Source organism: Acipenser ruthenus, chromosome 9 (assembly GCF_902713425.1).
Source record: "Acipenser ruthenus chromosome 9, fAciRut3.2 maternal haplotype, whole genome shotgun sequence".
Classification (NCBI taxonomy): Eukaryota; Metazoa; Chordata; class Actinopteri; order Acipenseriformes; family Acipenseridae; genus Acipenser; species Acipenser ruthenus.
The window spans coordinates 8719809-8732042 of NC_081197.1; the positions used below are offsets into that span (position 1 = coordinate 8719809).

Below are 12234 nucleotides of genomic sequence, written 5' to 3' on the forward strand. Positions count from 1 at the left end.
TGTATTGTTAAAATTCTCATTACAGCACCTTAACCTTTGATGTGCGCCACTTGTGTGATGCCCTGGCACAAAGGAGCTCTAAAAAGTTATTTTTCGGTTGTTGTTATTTTTATAATGTGTTTGTTTAAAAGGTGTTCACATAAATATGTAAAGCGTTTTATATGTTTTTCATATGACACAGCTCTTACAACCTGCTCCTATCTCAAACCATTTGAGAAACCAAGTGCTTTAACCCTCATGACTCAGAAGCTATGTGAGGCACTGACTACATATTTGCAGTGTTATGAAAACTGCTCGCTAATTGTACAAGTGACCTTGAAATTATCATCTGACCCAATATGGCTGCCATATTGAAATAATGTGCCTTTTCAGGTATCTGCACAAAATATAACTCCTCCCCCCAGTAAAATTAATGAAACAGGAAACTAGCTACAGCCCAGCCGTTCACATATCTCAGACTTGCTCCAGCATGTAATTATGTACCGGTGCTGTTAAGGGTTAGGGTTTAGCAGCTGCAGTTATTTCATCTTATTATACATTTTGCCTTGGGCAAGCCATGTCCTTTAATTAAGAACAAGCAGAGACCTTTGATTTTTAAAATCTGCAAATATTATACTATTCATAACTTTTATACATCATTGTTATCTATGTCTAAATCTATTATTTATATACGGCTGATTCTACAGAGTAGAAGGCAAGCATATTATTTTTTTAATTGGTAAAAGGAAATTGCTATTTTGGCTGGCCAACAAGCACTCAGTACACATAGCCTATGTGGCACATGCAAACTGGTCATGTAAACTATGCTTTGAGACTTGGAAATCAGGCTGCAGGTACCCTTTGAGGTACGGGTAGAGTCAACAGATTTCTCATAATCTTGTCGGAGGAGCTTTTCTACTTGGATTTCTTAGTCATGTAAACTTGGGATTGTGATTAGCAGTCAGAGCTCAAAAGCAACATGTAATGTCTGATGCAATGGTGTGCTGGAGCAGGCTCTGTGGAACCAGTAAATAACCAGATATGTAAATATCTGTATTAGAAAAGTTTAGAAGATGTTCTAGGGCAGTTATAGAAAATAAAAATGGAATTTAGTTTTATTATAATAAAATAAATTCTTCACAACAAATAAACAAACAGTACTAAATCTATCAGTAACATTAAAAAGTAGGTAACCATGACCTACAGTACATTGTATGCAGGTGTAAAAATCAGATGGACAAATCCCCTCAATAACTTGTAATAAAGAAGGTCCAAAGCAAGTTTCATCACAATTGAATGAAAACGTCTCTAGATATATGTAAACATACAACGTTGTCTTACGGATGGACAGACAGACAGAGAGAGACAGGGAGCCTAAAAATAATCACAGATTCTGATATTCTTCATAACCTATTCCCTTTTACATTTTCTTCATAAGAAGATAAGCGCTTCTTTATGTAAAAAAAATACATGGCATACTGTATGTTCTACAGATGGTGTGTGACTCTAGCAGAATATCATCTTTTTTCAGGTGTGGCATTTCTGCCAAACAACATCCTGGGCTCAAGCTCATCAAAGCCTTGCTTTACATGATGTTAGGACCCCATCACCTACAGAAATGACTGAAAAGGGATCGTCTGAAGAACACAAATTAAGGTAATGTGTATGTGCCATGCTCTTTATTGCATAACTTTGTAGAATATCCAGTGTTTTTTTTTATTTATTTATTCTCTTGCTTTCACTAGATCAGAAGTACAGATGCTAAAACATTTGGTGTGGAATTGGTTATTAGAAATCCTCATCTGAACAGCTGACCTTGACTTAGCAAAGTTATTATGATGTTACACCTTGCTCAAACCATAACCTAAACATTACCATCAATCAGTGTGTTTCCATCCAATAATGTTCTGCCAGAAGCTAATAAACAATATTATATAGAATGTGACAAGTGGAATTAACTCAGTGTGGACAATGTCCACTTTTGGTATAAAGGGGGACCACAAAGGCTGTCGCTGACAGTATAGCTAATTTCTATCACAAATTAAGCTATATGACCTGTGATTTCCCCTGTCCTTTATAACTGTTCAATCACATTTTTAGAGATATAGACTCCCATGTCTGTTTAACTGGGTGTTACACTTTTGTGCAAATGCTTTTTTGTAATTTTAAACAGTTAAAGATGGTTACTAAAGAATTACTTTTATTTGTTAAAAACACTTAACGTTCCTGTGGCCACACCTTAGTAACACCCAGCTGAAGGCCCGGAATATTACCTTTCACTTGTGCTATGTTTTCACAACACACCCTTTAAGATAAAACGCCGCCTGCATGTGACACTGCTGTCTAATGTTTCCCATCGCAGATATTGTATGTTTCAATCTAATGCATGATTGTCCAAATAAAATCATACAGAATATGGTACACTGTATTTGCTTTTATTTCCTCACGCGACATATTTTAGGGTTCTGTTACGAGTTTAAATTAACCCTAGGTTTGTGTGGATATCTGTACTGTTACATGTATGTGGTAAACGCCTGTACAGATGCTGAATTTCCTGGTGGGAGAACTCCCAAAGCACACATTCTAGACATCCAAAGGAAGCACACTCTCTTTCTATATCTCACACATGTAGCTATCAGATCCAAGGTGGGATTTGAATTATTATTATTATTAATAATAATAATAATAATAATAATAATAATAATAATAATAATAATAATAATAATAATGATGTGGCTGACAATTAACTTTCACATGACCTAGTCACAATTCATTGTTAATCCTGTCTCAAACATTGTTTTCCCACATCTCAGCTTGTTTTGCATAATAATTGCATTCTGGGCAGGGGCTCTGTGACATTTCATAAACTATTCAATTTTTTAATTTTCTATGAATCTATGGCATTCTATATACAAACAATTTAAAGATGACGAGCCTTGTGTGCTTGACACATCCCTGGTTCACATTTGTTGAGCTCTGCTTTGTAAATGGGATGCAGTAGATACCGTTGTCAACACAGATCGAAAGTATTCAAACTGCATTCTCCTGTTGAATTACTGAGAGTTTTACAGACATTTAATGAGTACCTACAATAGCTGCCAAATATTTCTACCCTGTGGCAAGGGAGTATGTTCTGTAAAGTAGTCACATTTCAAGGCGTGTTACATTCAAACTTCAAGGTAAAGTACTTCTTGAGCATTAAAGTGATTTCCTGAGTTGTCCCACTGCAGTTCTGAAATAATCATTAATACCAAATTATTGTTTCAGGCCAAAAAAAAAACATTTCTATACATTTCTGTGCAGTACCTGCAATTCAAGCACAGTTGTGCTCTTGAGAAGCCAGTTATCTCTAGATCATTATCTCTGGGTGACCTTTACTTAGATCTTTTTTTGACTGGAATGTAAGCATTAAAGTTAAAGCTGATAATTGGTGATAGTTAAAGATGTCTAAAGAAAGTGCATTAAAACAGAATATACACTATTGCTCTTAGGAGGACTCAGTTAGTCATTAAAATGTGCCTAATTAGTATGAATTTGGATACAGTTCTTGCATTACTGATTGTTTCTAGTGATACCACTCAAAGCTTATATGCACTAATTGAACTTATTAATTAGCAGTTACTGATTTAAATATGCTGTGGTTTTACTTATGGTGCATTGTACAGGTAAAGGTACAATGGTACTGTAGTGTCTGTTTAAGATAAAGTATGTTTATTGTGACAGACCCCTGTCTCTCTGGTATTTTAGCAATCTGTTTTCATAGTACAGTTTGTAGCCACTTTATTAGGTAACTTTGCAGCACATGAGACTCAGAGAAGTTAGATGTTAACTAAGTTTTAACAGAGTATAAAAAGGGGAATGACATTGTATGCCAGACTTGGTATTACAGAGTTTTATTCATTTTAACAATTTCCTTTTTTTTTTGTAGTCCTGTGGATGTACAGCTTCCAGTTTTGAAAAGCAGCTCTGAAGAAGATGGGACCCAGGCTGACTATCTAGATGAGCAATATATAAAGACAGACTCAGTAAATGATGACTATGGAGATGTTAAGCAAGTTCAAGCTGCCAAAGTGATACAGAGGACATGGAGAAGGCATATTGTAAGTGTAAATATTTTCTCCAGTCCAAAGCATGTTTCCATTTGCTATCATATCATTTTATATCCACTACAGAGGATATGAAAATGAATTTGACTTCCTAATATAGCATTACCAGGGGACACACCCCTGTCTGCTGGGACATCATAATGACAAGGTGGGACCCTGCAGGGGAATTATAATGTCAGGTGTGCCTAGGTGAGACTTACACAAACTGTTCTTCACCTATACATGCAGGACTTTAATATAGCCATTTAATTGCAACCCAGCACATATTAAATCTTCAAGCTGAAACATTTATTATAAGGCATATAGAAATCGATCAGCTATGCAGCCAAAATTAAAGTTTTTAAAGTCTGCAAAACTATTTGCGCTAAATCCAAAACTCTGAATTAAATAAACTATAAACTAAAAATGAATTAATTTAAATAATATAAGCCATTTATTGGCTTTGCGTTGCCATGGCAGCTACTTGTAAGCTGGATTGATACGTAATGGTTCGCACAATTGAATGTGTAATTGCATTCTGCTTTTTTTCCACTGTGAACCGATCTCTTGGGGATGTTTTCTTGACATTATTTAATTTGTTTTTCCACTTGTGTGGAATGGATCTTGGCACCTCTGAGCATTCTGTCTGGAGTTCTTAAGAAGCTGGTCCCAGGGGTCCCCGAGTGGCTCATCCAGTTAAAACACTGCCGCTGGGAGTGCAGGATGAGTCACACAGCTTGGACGGCGCCTGTTTGCATCCGGGCTGTGCAGAGAGGCTGAACTTTGCTGGGGACTGTGAAGGGAGCGTCACATTGGCTCTGACACTCCCGGGGTGGGGGGTGGGAAACCGGCAGGGATTCTTTCTCCTCATCGCACAACAGCGAACCCTACTGGCCAGACACAGGGCACATTCAGAGTGGATAAAAAGCAGGGCTGATCTCTGTTCTCCGGGATCGGTAGCCCACACAGCTCTGCTCTGGATTGCTCGGCGTAAAAGCGAATCTGTCTTTAGGCTTGTGAGATCGGAGGACGCTCGCACACCCTCAGAACGTCTGTGCTGTGTAGGGACCCGTTGTGTTGAGGAGAAAAAACATAATTATTATTATTTATTTCTTAGCAGACGCCCTTATCCAGGGCGACTTACAATTGTTACAAGATATCACATCATTTTTACATACAATTACCCATTTATACAGTTGGGTTTTTACTGGAGCAATTTAGGTAAAGTATCTTGCTCAAGGGTACAGCAGCAGTGTCCCCTACCAGGGATTGAACCCACAACCCTCTGGTCAAGAGTCCAGAGCCCTAACCACTACTCCACACTGATGCCCAATTGGACATTCCAAATTGGGGAAAAATAAATAAAAATAATAATTGGTCACTGAAATAAAAAAATAAATAAAAAAGAAGCTGGTCCCAGACCCAATCCATATTAAGTGAGTCCCTGTCAGAAGCAGCAATAATAAGTCAGTTTGTTTAGTTTTTTCTTCCTCTCCCTGGTTACAAATAGCGCTGCACAATTAGGGCGTGTGCAGTGTGAGAAGGCCACAAGGTACATTTGGGTTAAACCATTTACGTAAGGGGGGGGGGGGGGGGGGTTTGTTCTGCTCTGTCCAAACTACAGCAAGCGTACATTATAAGATTACACGCACACAGCATACAAACTAGCTGCTATGAACTGCTTAAATGGTACCAGATCAGATTTTAAACAGATGCTCTTAAAACTTCTCAAACTTTCTTTCAAGCACTTAAAATGAGACTCTACTGCAACACACTGTAGGTGTGGTGACAGAAAGGCAATAAGCTGGTAAACTTTCACTGACTGAACTGACCACCTGCAGTCTCAAAACACTGGGGTTCAGTTTAAACTTACATCAGGGGTTAGACACCTTTTTTGATTAACAGTGGACACTGGCAAACCTGTGTGAATTGTTTTCTGTAGACTTCATTTTTATATTGTGGAACATGTACAGTAATTTGCCTTGTAGTCATTCATATAGCTTACCACACCTGTCTTATTGATTTGTTGTTTCTAGTGTCTCCATGTAACCATCTTGTTCCACAAGGTTGAGCAGTAATTGCTGATTTTTATTTAAACTTACCACATCATAACCTCTACAATAATTGATGGTTATGACTATATCATAGTGTGATAGGGTGATTTTGCTGCTGATTATGAAACACTACTTTGAATAGTTCAGAATTGAGGCCTGCAAGTTGGTTGACCTTAATGTCACTAATAAGAACTGTAAAAGTTAAAAGAATAAGGATTCTTTAAGTAACTTTTCTAGGTCCTAAACAAATTATAATGTAAGTGTAGAACATGCAACTTTTTAAAATTTCAATGTTTCTGTATTTTTCCATTATGTGTGCGTGTGTGTGTGTGTCTATATATATATATATATATATATATATATATATATATATATATATATATATATATATATATATATATATATATAATCATCATCATCATCATCATCATCATCATCTTTAGCCTTTTTCGATCCACTGCTGGATGAAGGCCTCCCCAAGATTCTTCTACAAAAGCTTGTCTGCTGCATCCCTCATCCACATTGCTCCGGCGTGTTTCCTAATTTCATCTTGCCATCTTCCTGGAGGTCTTCTTCTTGGTTGCTTTATATCTCTTGGGATCCAGTCTAGTATTTCCTTGGTCCAGCGATGATCTGTTCTTCTTGCTACATATCCGGCCCACTGTCATTTTTTTTTTTCCGCTCTTATAATAACATCACATACTTTTGTTTGCACTCTTATCCATTCCTTCCTTTTCTTGTCACTTCTTATTATTCCCATCTTTCCATACTCATAGCTGTGTAATTTTTGAGTCATTTTTGTATTGAGGGTCCAAGTTTTGCATCCGTAAGTTAGCACTGGCAGCACACATTGGTTGAAGACTTTCCTCTTGAGGCATAAGGGTAGTTTCCCTTTCAAAACCATGCTTAATCTTCCAAAGGCATATATGTGTGTGTGTGTGTGTGTGTGTAATGGAAAGTAAACACACTACATATATATAGCCTTTAATATGTTGAATTATGCATTTTATCTCTAATCAGCCTAAGTTAAATAATTGCATTTTCATATTTACAGGACACCCATGTGTTTCAATACTTCAAGGACTTGATTAACTTCAGACAGAAAGGGGATCCTCGCTTGCTTCTTAAATATGTCAATCCTAGAGAAGTAAGGAAAATGTAAATATGCACAGTTACTTTTCAAGTCTATATACAGTACAGTGAACCCTCATTGACAGGTGTAGTCTATTATTTTCTGTACAGTTATATAGTTTTTTTAAACATGAAAAGGGAAAGCAGTGATTAATCAAGTATTATTTTCTCCAAAAATATATTATTTAACAACGCTTACAAATTTCTTCAAAGTGACGTCAAAGTGACAGTCTGTGTTATTTTAAAACCACACCCAACCTGTCAGTGTTTTGATGTAACTGGCAAAAAAATACTTTCACTTATTAGTATTGATTTGCTTGGACATGATTTGTATTTCCAAAACAATAACTGCTTCATGAAGTTCTCCTCCTGGTTTGTTTTCTCTTTCAGGCTGAATTATTAGATTCTGCAGCAGGAATCCATATAAGATTTAGGCTGTGTGGAGTAAGTATATTGTCCAGTATTGTTTTTACCTCTTTGATAAGATATGACTGTATTGTTTTTAAAGGACATGTAGCACCTTGTTTTGATGTAGGCGTCCCAGTTATCTTACTATCAGCATTTCCTACACCCAGCCCTAAATTTGCATACCAAGCCCTGGATTAAAGAATCAGCCCCTATTGCCTTTCTCTGCACAGCTATAAAGATCTACTTTACTATAAAAACTACTTTACTTTAGATACATTAAAAGTATGCATAACTGTGGCAGGGCGGAAGCCCTGCACATGGGAAATATGTAGTTTTATTGTATTTTTTGGTTAATGTTGTAAATAAATTGATTTTATTGTTTAACTGCTGTGGTGCTCCGCCGGGGACGATCACCTGTCTGCGTGGAGCAGCAGCTGAAAGCAATCAGCTGTTCCAGCAGGCAGGTGGGTGTGTCTCAGCGGAGCGTCAGTATAAAAACATCACCTTTGATTTATAGTTTGTTGTATTGTGTTTTATTTTGAGTGTTTGTACAGTCATGTATCGTCCTCTGTGCGCTACCATTGCTGGTAGCGTCACATGACATTATTGTTTACTTTTTGTTTGTGTTTGTTGATTAAATCCTGTGCGCCTGTGACGGCGTATCAACGTCAATCTCTCTACCTCAGTCTCTTCTGTGTTCTCCTCAGCCGCCTGAGGCAAGTATACCAGGACCACAATAACACATCTAACTCCCTGTGTTTGTACCTTTTACTCATTTTCATTTATAGATCAAATTTCCTCCAAGTATCTATTACAAGATATTCACCCACCGGCCCATTGTGGATATGTGCGCAAACAGCCCCAAAGACTACACTAATGTTGCTTTAAAACAGCCTGTGCCCAAACAAATCCATAATCGATGGAAAGCTGCAGAAGATGATCAAGCTGGCTGGTATAAACGAATAGAAAACAATGGCTGGAGGCTGCTCTCTGACAAGGTAGTAGTAGTAATGGTGACCCTCTACCTCCTGCTCACCCAGGCTAATGGAAACAAATTGTTTAATCTGCAAAATGAAGCGTTTCATTACATGGCTTTCACAGTAGTAATTACAGTTACAAATCCTTAAAGTAAAAAAAAATAAAAATGCACAAAAAATGCTCCCTTATGTTTGCTTTAAAGTAATGTTCCACTCTTGATTTTGTTTTACATGTTTCATTTTTCATTTGCTAGATTAGCTCAGTGATGGGCACAACTGAATCTGACACAAAAACAATCGAATTTCATTACTCTAAAATCCAGAGGCGCCAGCAGGTAGAAAGAAAGCGTAAACAGAAAAAAATTGAATGGATGAAAAAGATGTAAGTTTGGATGTACAGTACTTTCATGCACTTTAAATTGTTAACTAAATCTATTTGTCCTGTTTTTTTTCTTTAAGGTAAAGATGATTTTTAATAAATGAATATGAACACTTGATCCTGTCAAGTATAAGAATCTCTTTCTTTCCACATATTTATTTGACAAGGCAGGCCGACAACCATAAAATACACCACCAGCCATGTAATGATTAGGTTCCCTGCAGCCTTTTCTAAATTATCAGCTAGCAGATCCCCAGAAGATGTGTCTGTTTTTTGCCAGCCAGCAGATGTTTACTGTATGATTGTTCAAACAGGCATTATATATGTTTTATGAGTTTACTAACATGTGCCTGTGTTCTTATGAGAATCATTTGATTACAGACTTGCTTTCTATCACACTAAGCCTGTTTGTGTGACATCACCTCTCTGTATTTAGGTATCACGAAGGTCTCCTACAGGCACGTACTGACGACCCAGACACAGCTGTTCTGGTGAAGAGAGCAACAGAAGGAATGATTGCTGCAGTGGACCAGAACGGGGCACACTCAGTGCTGGAGTGGGAAGTGGATGAATTGCTGGAGTGGACTAATTCACTCAACTTTGAAAAGTACGCTTTTCATGTGTATTTCATTTTAGAAAGATAGATACAGAAAAGAAAGCCATGACAGTATTATGAAGTTATCAAGAGTAAATACAATATATTACGGATAAAAAATAAATAAATGCATAATAATAATAATAATAATAATAATAATAATAATAATAATAATAATAATAATATTGGAGAAAACGGCAACAATTGTTTGAGAAATGTTCTTTTACTTCTTTTAGGTACATGAATAAATGGAAGGAAATGGGACTCAGTAACTCGTCAGACTCATATAAAGGTAACAATATTCTAATGTACAACTTTTGCTACCAAATAAATGCTTGAGCTCTGGAGTACTGTGTATTTAATACCACCTTTTTAATTTTTTTTAATCCATACCTACAGAGAAGATTACAATGTAACAATGCTGCCACCTGCTGTTTGTTCATAGCACAAAAGCTACATTTGCAATTACAGAGCCTTGGCCTGTGTACTGTAAAGATGTGTTGCCGTGCAGCCAGTGTACAGCCATTCATTATCACTCCCTCCAGTGTCAGTATCTTAACAAAGTGATTTATTTATATGTTTCAGGTTCAAGATTTATTTTCTCTGCATACGACCAATATGAGTTCACAAAACTCTCAGAGGTGGACAGCTAGGCAACAGAGAGGCAGTACTGCTATGAACCTTCATACACACCCAAGCAGTGCAAACTTTACAACTCAGCCTTTACATAATAAATTGAGCAATGCAGAATACTATTTCTCAACAAAATCTTTTATAGATTTCATTTTCTTTGAATTGCCATTGTTTTATTTGTATTTTAGTTTCATGTTATTGCACCATGTGTTCCATTATTATGCACACTGCTTAAAAAACATTACTGACAATAAAGCCAAAACAACTGGACAATCCCTACAGCGCAGTACATCAAAGGCTAATTAAGGTATCACAAACAACCGAGAAAAGACCATGTGTTTGTTTGTGTGTCATTTGTTTGTTGTGTGTGTCATGAAAATGTTTTTGAAAGTCAAGTATAGTTCAAGGCAATTTCAAACTCCTGGAGGGTCTGGGACTGCAGATTGATAAGATAATTGGTTCTTTTTTTATTTTTTAAGAGAACATATGTTCTATGAATAAGAGTAAGTAGCGGTGTTCCGAAAAACATAGCGTTATCCGTCCGCACATGCTGCTACAACTGTTTAATTAACAAACCTGTAATGTTTCTTTTCATTGTTAACATCCTGACAACTTTTTACACTTCTAACTTTGAAGTGTGTTTCAAAGCTCTTTTCAAAATGTCTGCTCTAGAGCACTGATAGCGTAAGGGTTATTGCCCACATTGTTAACACAGCAATAAGATCCATGATGTAGTACGGAACAGAAAAGCCAGAGCACTTATTATGTTTTTTTTGTTGTTGTTGGTGGGTTTTTTTTTTCTATCGCTCTTCCTGCAGTGATTCAAACCCCACTGCACTAGAGCAGACATTTTGAAAAGAGCTTTGAAACAGACTTTAAAGTTTTAGTGAAAAAAAGTTGTCAGGATGTTAACAATAAAAAGGAAAAAAATGACAGGTACATTATTTAAACGTTTGTAGCAACACGCGGGAACGTGTAACGCTATATTTTTTGGGACCCCGCTACTTACTCTTTTAAGGAGAATTAGCTGATGTGCAGTCATTCCCCTTACTTATTGTAACACATATTTTTGCATAAGAAAACAAGTGTGTCGTCTTAGATACGAATACAGATCCTATTAATCCAGTAATACTGACCGAGGGACAATGGAAAAAAAAAAGATAAACACAATTATGCATATGCATAGACAAGGATACTAGATGTATACATGTGATGTCACATTGTATGTGGACCTCTCGTTTTTAAGCAATCTTTCTAGACTGGTCCATGCTTTTTTCCAGTCAGTCTTGATGAGTTGAGATCAGTTGTTAACACTCTGCAAAGTTCAGTTGGGTATAGTGGAGCAGCGCCGCCTAGTGGTGAAGTGTTCTATGTCTTAAATTTGTTTTACAATACTGGATTAACCCACTAGAGGTCGTCCCACCATGCAAGTATTTCTAGTTAACTGGAAACCGTATACAGTAACAATAAAAGTGCCTCCTTAGCACCTTGTTGGGTTATATAAAATCTAATTTATTAATGTTTGTCAAATGTGTATATGTAAGATGTACAGTACTGCTGCACAGAAATTAAAAAAACACATTCTTAATCAATAAATGTTTTCAAGAGAAAAAATAAAAGCAATGTCTACCCATCACATTTGACTTTTTTTCAGAGATAAATAAATCGCCATCTTATATTATGTGCACATATTTCTATACAATAAATATATAATGTATGTTTATAAACAATATTTTAAAATATATATTTAAAAAAAAAAAAAAAGGGGGCATCCGGATTTGAACCGGGGACCTCTTGATCTGCAGTCAAATGCTCTACCACTGAGCTATACCCCCACTGACTTATTTTACTGTTTTCATAAAAATAGCTATTTAAGAAAACTCTATTGTATTGTAACCACACGTTTGCAAGTGTGAACTTTATTGAAACACGGTTCCGAATAAATCACAGCATACTGAATTGCGGTAGAATGACGTTTTGTAACTACAATTCT

At 36.5% G+C, this 12234-nt stretch overlaps 1 protein-coding gene and 1 non-coding gene across 2 annotated transcripts; one reads left to right on the forward strand and one right to left on the reverse strand.

Annotated features, from left to right (window-relative positions):
- The first annotated feature begins 1515 nt into the window (after positions 1 to 1515).
- LOC117405617 (protein MFI) lies at positions 1516 to 11891 on the forward strand. The gene is made up of 9 exons (XM_034923571.2): positions 1516 to 1635; positions 3908 to 4079; positions 7173 to 7265; positions 7640 to 7693; positions 8446 to 8655; positions 8889 to 9016; positions 9450 to 9620; positions 9845 to 9900; positions 10194 to 11891. The coding sequence occupies exons 1-9, from the start codon at positions 1598 to 1600 to the stop codon at positions 10259 to 10261; spliced, it is 990 nt and encodes a 329-aa protein (XP_034779462.2). The 5' UTR covers positions 1516 to 1597; the 3' UTR covers positions 10262 to 11891.
- A 113-nt stretch (positions 11892 to 12004) lies between these two features.
- On the reverse strand, positions 12005 to 12076 carry trnac-gca (transfer RNA cysteine (anticodon GCA)). Its single transcript has one exon. It is a non-coding gene; the product is annotated as a tRNA-Cys (tRNA).
- Positions 12077 to 12234: the final 158 nt, after the last annotated feature.